Source organism: Arachis ipaensis, chromosome B3, assembly GCF_059453495.1.
Source record: "Arachis ipaensis isolate K30076 ecotype BB chromosome B3, ASM5945349v1, whole genome shotgun sequence".
Lineage (NCBI taxonomy): Eukaryota > Viridiplantae > Streptophyta > Magnoliopsida > Fabales > Fabaceae > Arachis > Arachis ipaensis.
The window spans coordinates 24,241,514-24,251,646 of NC_142438.1; the positions used below are offsets into that span (position 1 = coordinate 24,241,514).

At 30.0% G+C, this 10,133-nt stretch overlaps 1 protein-coding gene across 1 annotated transcript; it reads left to right on the forward strand.

Annotated features, from left to right (window-relative positions):
• The first annotated feature begins 2,366 nt into the window (after positions 1 to 2,366).
• LOC107629794 (basic leucine zipper 61-like) lies at positions 2,367 to 7,308 on the forward strand. Its single transcript, XM_088508942.1, has 4 exons — positions 2,367 to 3,657; positions 3,868 to 3,958; positions 4,066 to 4,192; positions 5,987 to 7,308. The coding sequence occupies exons 1-4, from the start codon at positions 2,945 to 2,947 to the stop codon at positions 6,163 to 6,165; spliced, it is 1,110 nt and encodes a 369-aa protein (XP_088365068.1). The 5' UTR covers positions 2,367 to 2,944; the 3' UTR covers positions 6,166 to 7,308.
• Positions 7,309 to 10,133: the final 2,825 nt, after the last annotated feature.

The window sequence follows — 10,133 nt, forward strand, 5'->3', positions numbered from 1 at the left end:
GTCAATAATTAGTCAACAAAAAATTAAATTCAAACATAAGTGAGTTAGTAAATTTACAAATTTTTGGGATGTAAAGAATTTCCTATTTTTATTAAACAAACACTCCACTTAGTTAATTAATTAAATGATTATAACAGTCAACAATAAAGTCGTTGCATCAGGCATATATATATATAAAATTATAAATGGTTCTGACAATTATTTTAAAAGACAACAAAGTTTTTAATAAAAAAAATTTGATTTCTAATCTTTATTTTTATGAGACTGATTAACTCTTCTGTTAATATTTTTTATCATTGACACATGAGCTAATCAGTCTCATAAAAATAAAGATCGGGGATCAAAAAAGGTATTTTTTTTTATTTGAGAGCCTCGTAGTCCTTTCAAAAGAATTATCAGGAATTGAGTTGGGTATTCACTCTATATATGTGTGTGTTAGTACAAAATTTCGACTAATAATAAAATTCGACCATAATAAAAAAAAAAGCGTCGATTGTGCTATGCATGACACAGGTCGAGTCGGAAAAAAAGTAGAGGTCGAAATTTATTAATATGTGAAAAATCATTTTAGCTCGTGATAAATAAAGAATGTGAAAAAATACTTTGTGATCAAGATAAAAGTAAAGATGTGAAATGTTCACCTTGAAGAACAAAATTCTTCATAGTCAAGGTAAGGTCGTGAGTGGTAAGAGTCTGAGAAAAAGAAAAAATTAGATCGTAAAAAGAGAAAAATATTCTGTAATCCACTTTTGTGATCTATAAATAGAAAAAACTTTATTTTAAATATTTTATCATCGCACAAAATTCTGCAAAATCCAAGTCACATTGACACTAAAAAGAACTAGAGTGCAAGTGCATGTAAATGTTTATCCCTCAACTTTCAATTTATTTTACTTTTTTTTTCTTTGAGTATTTTATTTTTCTTTTCTTCAAGCATTTTACTTTTTTTTATTCTGAATTTTATCTATTTTAAGTTTCATTTATTTTTTTGTGTTTCATTTATTATTGTCGTTTACATTATTTGACTCAATTTTTATGTACGAATAATTATTCGACACATACATTAAATAAATTTTGAATTGAGTTCATTCTCTTAAAAAGAGTATATGCTCTTTTAAAAAATTTGGATACAAGTTTGATTTGACATTCTGTCAAAATTACTAAAAATAAAGTGAAACAATATATATATATATATATATATATATATATATATATATATATATATATATTGGAACCTTTTAAGCACATGACCTTTGTTCTTCTCTCAGTTCACAAAACCATATGATTCACATCTTAACTAATCATTAACCCGCTCAAGTGTGGTTGGCATCCTTGTTTTTAGAAGAAATTAAAAAAGGTTTCAGTGTAGACATCAATTCTTTAAAATTTTCATATAGATCGTCGGCATCATTCATTAAAATCAGTTACCTGATTTTGTTTCTATCTCTAATCTAATTATCCCTACTATTCTTCTTCCCACTCGACGACATAATTATCAAACCCAATTTGACCAACCGATCAAATTCATAACCCAAAAACCCTATCATTTCTGAAAGATCAATAAAATAAATTGAAGTGCTAAATTATTAGTTGAGTGTATTACTTTATATTATTATTCAAATTTCGATATTTTTTATAATTTTATGTTTTTTTTTTAAATTAGGAGTAAAATTTAAACTTAAAATTTTTAGATAAGAATAAAGAAATTATATGTCATTTAAACTATAGTTCCTTGACATAATTTTATGTTACTTGAGCATAAACAAATCATACAATTAACCAGTAATCAATGACTTAATCGTTTCAATTATTGCTAGTTCAACTTAATAACTATCCTTTACGAACATACTTATCTACATTTGGTTATTATGAAATTTCTCTACTGCTTTCTCTCACACACACATTATCTTCCTCTCTGTTACTTGCATAACTCCCAACATTTTACCGTGTGCCTAAGTTTAATTTGAACCATAGACTAATCAAATTAGTTAAATAACAATTCTACCGAGTAGGGTAACGAATTAACTGAATATTTCAAAGTAATTATAACGTTGAAAAAAAAATAGAATATCGCGTTGAAATTGGTTAAAATTTAGACTATGGTCTATGGTCTATAATTAAAATAAAAATGAGGAAATGGTGTAAAGTTAGAAAAAAAAATAATAATGGGACTATTATTATAAGGGTGATGGCACTAAAGAGACGGTCACAATGGCACGTGGTGGATGATTCCCACTATATAGTAAATACCTATTTATTTATTTTTTTTATTAATTAAATAATTTATATATAGTTATTTTATTTATTTATTAAAGCATTAACCACTGGCGACTTTCCAGTAATGCCGTTGAGTTGAGGAGACCCAAACCCTTTCTCCTCAAACAGCTGTTCATAGCTGTCCCAATCTTAATCTCTCTCTCTCTCTCCCATGTGACCCCACTGCACAAACACATAGATGCAGATACCCCCAGAGATTTATTGGGATTTTAAAAAAGAAAAGGAAATTAAATAATTAATTAGAGATGATGATTATTACTACTATGCATATCCAAAAGAAAAAAAAGAAAAAGAAGTTGATGATGGTGGTTATATGTGATTTAGTTATTTTGTTATTGTTGTTGTTGCAATCCTCTTTCTCTTCTCAACCTTTGATTCTTCTTTCTTCCTCTAACATTCCCCTCCTATTGGTTTCTCAGTAATAAATATAAACATTTCTTTATATATATAAAAAGGCTTTCTTAGAAGCTCCTTTCTTCACTTCTTTCTCTCCTTCTTCCTTCCACCTTTGGTTTTTCAAGTGCATATCATCACACAAAAATATTTGCAACTAAATAGATATATAGAATTGGAAAGTTTTTGCAGCTAAACAAGTTTGTTTATTATTATTATTATCAAGATTCAAGAGTGAAATCCTTTTATCTTCCAAATCCATTTTATTGGCGAAATGGCACAATTGCCGCCAAAGATTCCAAACATGGCAAGTAATAATTGGCCTGAGTTTTCATCAAATCAAAATCATCATCACCAAAAGATGCCTTCTCTCACAAGCATTTCAACAAACACAAACCGCGCCCAAAACCAACAACAGCAGCAAAACCCTTCCTGGGTTGACGAGTTTCTGGACTTCTCGTCGGCGAGGCGCGGGGCCCACCGACGATCCATGAGCGACTCCATTTTCGTGGAGTCGCCGAGGCACATTAACAACAGCAGCAGCAACGGCGACGGCGGCGGCGAAGACGAGTTTGAGAGGTTTGATGATTATCAATTCATGAACATGTTCAGTGATGAGGTAGTTTCCGGCGGTGATAACAATACTAACAACTCCATGAATATGATGACGATGATGACGATGCCGCCGCCGCCGCCGGCGACAATGTCGACGTCATCGAATCCTTCTAGTTCTTCCGATCATGATAGCATCAACGATAATGAGAGAGACACAAACAACAAAGAGATCAATAAGGATGATGATCATCATGATCATGATCATGATCAGCAACAAGTGAAGGTAGAATCCGATGAAGATGAAAGCCAATGCAACAATAAAGCTCTGGATAATGATGATGATAGCAGTAAGAATAACAATAATAACTCCAATGCAAATGCTGCTACTACAAATTCCAGTGAAAAAATTACAGACCCCAAGAGGGTAAAAAGGTAAATATCACAATTCTATTCTTTCATGGCTTTAATTAAATAAAGCTGCAAATGGATAATGTGTTATTAGTTAGTGTTTAATATGGACTATTAATTACTGTTCATAATAATGTACCTTGTTAGAAACTAATTAAGTACATTATTATTATTTGTTAATTTAATTTCCTCTGATTCTAATCTTGATTTAATTATTTTTTTTAATACGAACAGGATTTTGGCTAATAGACAATCAGCACAAAGATCAAGAGTGAGGAAGCTGCAATACATATCAGAGCTTGAGCGCAGCGTAACTTCATTACAGGTACGTTAAAAATTTAATTCCATCATCATTGTAATTCTTTTGGTACATATCATCATAGATTAATTTGTTACAATAATAATTATATTGGTGTTTAATTACGAATGAAGGCGGAAGTTTCAGTATTATCACCGCGGGTGGCATTTTTGGATCACCAACGTTTGCTTCTAAATGTTGATAACAGTGCTCTCAAGCAAAGAATCGCAGCTTTGGCACAGGACAAGATCTTCAAAGATGGTAATTGCTTTACGTATTCTCTTTTAGTTTACGTTCATAGTATCCTCTAAGATGCTATACTACTATTGTTTATTCATTTCTCTACGTAATTAATGCTTAAACTATTGACTAATTGGTACTTAGGAGCTAAGGTTGGGGGATAAGAATAATTAATTGCTCTTAGTTATTATTTTCTATTGTTGAGGGTTACTTTTGCATCTTCCAAAAGTGGAAAAGCTAGGGACCAGTTTTATAGAGGTAATTTTAGTTTTACATATATAATTTTATTGGACCACCATGTGTGAAGTATACAGAATTCGAACATCGTCTCTCTATCAATAATTAGAGATGCATGTGCATGTACATTTCTATCCATCGGCTTATAGTGTGTATTAGCTTCAGGACAACAATTAGATAAATATAAAACACGAGTTAAGCATGTAAATAAGAGAATCTTGCAATCTTGTTTAATTTAAACAGTCTAAGACCATGATAAACTAGAAATAAATGGAATAAAAACTGAAGTTGGTTAACTAATAAGTAATGGGAAAGGCCAATAAGTAATAGCTCAAATGTCATAGTCTTTTCATATTCAATTAAGAGGTTGCGGGTTCGAGTCTTTTATCTTTGATAAAAAAAAAAGTAATGGAGAATGGAGAATTAGAGAAATGTTTGCTAAATAGAGAAATTTTAGGGGCAATATATTTTTCTTTAATTTTGTATTTCTGCACGACAAATTAATCCCTCTTATTAAGAGGGATTAATTCGTTTAAAAAATTTTAGAGTAATAAAAATTTATTAACAACTAAAATATTTTATAAAAAAATTTTAAAGATTAATTTAGAAATTTATTTAATAAACTTTTTTAAAAAGTAGATAAAGATATATACCACAACTAGAGTTAATAAAGAGCATTAGTCATCTTCCGGAACTAACGATAGTAATGAGAACAGAAGTTTTTTTTTTTTTTTTGGTGACTAATGAGAACAGAAGTTGCTTACTGTTGCGGACATTTTCTTGTTGAAATTATTCATAAATTAACAAAAGTATTATTTATACATTAAAATTAATTATTATATATTTGTATATAAATATATATTATTTAATTTATTTTTAATATATATTTTATATTAATAATTAATTTTAATAATTTAATAGAATATATATTTAACATGATTGAAAAATTAAATATTATTTAGTGACTTTATAAGGGATAAACATGTCAATTATGAAACCAAATTAAACAGTTGTATTACTTATAGTTAAAAGTGATTTGCATGCCACATTGCCACTCATGTTTTAAATCAGTGTGCCATATCACGTGCCCTTGTCTCATAGGTAGTATGACTTGTGCATAAGAAAATTAAGAAGAAAAAAGAGAGTAATAATTGTAGATATTTTAAAAATATACATTGTAGAGTATGCTTTTAAGAATAGAGCAATGTTATATTCTTGGTAAATATTATCATTTTTTGTTAGTATTTTGTCAATAATAATTTATACATATTTTTATAAAAATTTTATACTTAAAAAATATATTATTTATATTTATATTTATTAAAATTTTACATATATAAATTAATATAATTTACACTCACTCATTTTTTAAAATTTGTATATATAAATTAATAAAATTTATTTATTAAATATAATTTAATATTTATAGTGATCAAATAATTACTAAAAATATTAAAAATTGCTGATTTCAAAATTTTTTTTTTAAGAATATGTATGCCAATATATATTTTTTCTTCTTAACAAAGCTTGAAATTAATTAATTATATAATCTCATTAATTTATTACATAAAAATGTAGCTCACCAAGAAGCACTGAAAAGGGAGATAGAGAGACTAAGGCAAGTGTATCACCAATTAAACGTGAAGAAGAATATGGAAATTGCTTCAGCCACAGTGTCACCTTCAATATCTCCATCTTCAACCAGACCACGTTGTGATACTCAGAATAATGAAAAGGAACAGCTTATCAATGTTTGAATAAAAAATAATAATAATAAAAAAGTGGAAAAAAAACCCTACCCAATACAAGACTCTCACCCTATTATTAGTACTACATTGATCAAGGGTAGCTAGGTATAGCTAGTGTATAGTGTGAGTGATTCTTTGTTTCTTTCTTTCTTTTATTTTATTCAAAGAGGAAGGAATAATAGTACCGAAAAAGAAAGAAAAAAATGAGGTGAAATTATTGAAATTTAAAGGGAAAAAAAAAGAGGAAAAAAATTGTGACTTATTGTGATGTAATTGAATTGAATGGTGTCACGTACTGTTGGGTAGTGAGGGTGGTGAGAATTTTTATTAGGGTAACTTAATTGATGGGAAAGAAAGAAAGAAAAATGAGAGAATTGAGAAGGGGCTCACATTATATATCATATAACATAATTATGATGATTTATGATTTGGGAGGTATTTAAATGAAGATATTAAAAATATTTTTTTATAAAAATATTTTGTATAATAATGTGATTTCATTTATTTGGTCATATATTTTTATAATATATTAAAATTTAATCTTATAATTTATTATTTAAGAGTTAAATTTTTTTTATATAAATACAATTATAAAATTTTCATTAGAGTATCACAATTTATGAGTGGTGAGGCCATGTTGGTGATGGTGGTGGTAAGCTTTTGCTATCAAAGCTGAGGAGTCACGTGATGTGTTTTACTTTTAAAAGAGAGAAAAATAAAAAATAAAAAATGGGACCACTCAAAGATGCATGATTGGAATACAGGGAAACACATGTGCACTAGTGGCATCAAACAGAGAGAAAGGTGGGAGGTATATGTCGGAGATTCTTTCAGTTTTTTTTTACTTGTTTTTAAATGTATTTGTTATTGTCTTTGATTATTTTTTATTTTATTTTGTTTTGGGTAATTTAATTATTTTTGGTGTTTTTCAATTCCAAGTTGGAAAACAGAGAGTAGTGGTGGTGGGTTTGTGTTGGGATGGATGAAAGGAGGGTATGTCAGTGAAGTGTTGTTGGCTCCTCTTTGAGTTTTGTTTGTACTTTACATTATTATAATTACTGTTTTCCATGGTTATGTAATTATCTTAATTTGACACATTGATTGGAAAGATTTAAAAGAAAAAATGGAAGTGTAAATATTCAGTTGAATCAATTATTGTTGTTGTACATGGTGAAGTTTTTAACCGAGGTTCCAAAGTGGCTATTTACATTGTTTCAAGTTAACATATTCTCTATAACCAAATAGAATGGTTATTTCTATATATTTTTATATAGTTTCTGAAAGTTGTCAATGTAGAAACTGTTTCGACATAAATATCTCGATGATTTGCACGGTTTTAAGAATAAGCCATCAGACTAGTCCAAGAAGAGAAACATTCATTTTTTTTAAACTGGAAAAGGTTTGTAAATTCAAAAAAAATATTTAAATTTCCATCATTCTAGAGCCATGAATAATGCATTCCTGCTGAAGTTAGTTTGGCATTTAGTTATAGATAAGAAATCTTTGAATGTCTGAATCATAAAATACAAGTGTCGGAATAAAAATATCATTTTTACCGTCAAATGCTTGGCAAAGAATTTGTCAAAATTGAAAGAAATTAGATCAAAATCCAATTTAGAGGATTGGAGATTGTCACTGGACTTTTTTTTGAAAAAATCATTGGATGATTGGATCCCTTACGTAAACAATCTATTAAATTAGTCACCAAAAAAAAAAAAAAAACAATCTATTAAATTTTGTGGACACTGAATCTAATAGTAGTGGATGTCTCTACTACCATTGGAATTGGAACTAAGAGTTTCTAAGCTAAATCTTCTCCCGAAATATCTTGAATCTTATTTAATCCTTGAAAGCTCCTCAATTTAAATTTGTGGATTGCATTGTTTGGTTTCCAAAACCCTCTGAATTATTTAGTTGCAAATCTGCATATGAGGCTTTTATTAGTTATGATGAATGGAGAAGTTGTAAAATCTTTAAGCTAGTGTGGAAGCTCCAATGTCTCTAAAGGGTGAGGTCCTTTCTATGGCTAGCTAGCAATAATGGATTAGCACTATCTTTCGATTGTTTTGGAGTTCATAGCTCCTAGAATGGATTGATAACAATCTGAAGGAAGCTACTCGAAACTTCAACGAGGTTCTGTCGCCCATATTCTTTGCTATAGCCTGTTGCAACATTTGATACCAGCATAACTGCCAGATTTTTGAGAAATTGAGCTACAATCTGAATTCGTGCCTCCATCGAAACTTGAGTTTGGCCAAAGAATATAATATGAGTTGTCGATGGAAATGTTAGAGTAAGAGTAAAGTTCAAGTGGCTGAATTATCTATTACTCATATTTTTTGGCGTCCTCCACCGGATCATTGGATAAAGATCAACACAGATGGATCTATTAATAGCTTGGGAACGACGGCTTGCAGTGGCATCCTCCGAGATCACCATGGTAGTTTTCTCGCAGCCTTTAGTGTGAATTTGGATAATTTATCAATCACTTTGACTACTTTATTGTTTCTCAATGAGGATATATCAACATATAAGTAGAAACAAAATCTATAATAGCTTTAGAGTTTTTCCAAAACTGTTTTCCAACTCTCATGCAGCTTTTCCTCTTGTAGCAGCGATCCGGACTTTGTTAATCATGTGTTCAGGTAAAGAAATGGATGTGCAAACAGATAAGTTAAACTTGCATGGATGCATCCCAATTCTCTACTTAATTGTTTATGATTCACTTCTTAGAGTGATTTCTCTTCAATTTTCTGCTAATATTAGGGCAATATCTTTTCCTAGAATAATTTTTTTTAGTTTTATTTTCTATAAATAAAAATAAAAAGAAAAATAGTTATTTATTGAGTACTTGGAATTTGAACATCATATTTGGACTCTGGTCATTTTGTTACCCAAAATAAATATTTTTATTGAAACAAATATTCAACATATTAGATGCGACCTTATAATTTAGCTACTTCTTCCCCTAACTGAATTTAGCCTTCTCCAAAATGATTATTAGTAGAGTGGACAACAATGCATCTCCTCCATATCAATCTAAATTTTGAATTTTAAGGGGTTTTTTTTTTCTTTTTTCCGGTAAAGACCCCTGTACATGTTCTTTGTGACTTCACCGACACCCAACAGGCCAACACGTCCATTCTTTTCTTTGCCATAACCACCCGCATACACCACCACCTCAGCAATACCCAGTGCAGCCATACCTCTTTCTTTATCATCTTTAGCACAACCCTCTCTATTCTGATCTTTACCCAGTGCAGCCACCACGTCGCTACCACAACGGCGTCATCATTACGATTCTAAGCCAAGACCCTCTCTATTCTGTTCTTTAGAGCCACAACCCCCTTCCTCTCTTTGTCAAAATGTTGCTTTCCTTTTTGCCCAAACTATGAATTGAATGTCTTCCTATAAATTTTCTAACCTATATTATTGCAAATTAAATGTTTCCTAAAGCTAATCCTAATTTTTTATCCAAGCTATGATTTGAGTTTTCCAAATAGAAAATCAAATTGACTCCAACAAGATTTTTAAGCACTCTAATGTCTACCATGATATCTGCTAGTGCAACCCGTGGCACGAGCTCATTAACCAAACTTCCAGGCCTCCAAGGCTACAATGTTAATCTAATTAAATTTCCTCCTCTTGTTTACAAGCAAGGGACAAAGCGCCAGAAGTTGGTGAAAAGAGAGAAGGATAGAACAACTGCTAAAAGCAAGTCCAACTTCCACCCAAATGAAAAGAAAGAGGAAAAATTGAGGTGCGGTAAAGGTCATTAGTATCCATTCACAAATACTTGTCACCTTTGGAACATATTTATAAACAGTACTCCAAATATTTTAGCAGCATGACAAAATTTTGGACACGGTACTAGTTTCTTGTGGTTCAAGGTTTTACAATGTATTTTAACTTTACAGACACTAGTAAATTTTATAAACCAATACAAGTGATTACGCCACAATTTTATCCATAATTGC

What these genes read in the sequence shown, in the direction of transcription:
- LOC107629794 (XM_088508942.1), top strand. Translation starts at nt 2,945, where the DNA reads ATGGCACAATTGCCGCCAAAGATTCCAAACATGGCAAGTAATAATTGG. An exon ending in GACCCCAAGAGGGTAAAAAG is followed by an intron (nt 3,658 to 3,867) that starts GTAAATATCACA and finishes TAATACGAACAG; the next exon opens with GATTTTGGCTAATAGACAAT. An exon ending in GGACAAGATCTTCAAAGATG is followed by an intron (nt 4,193 to 5,986) that starts GTAATTGCTTTA and finishes ATAAAAATGTAG; the next exon opens with CTCACCAAGAAGCACTGAAA.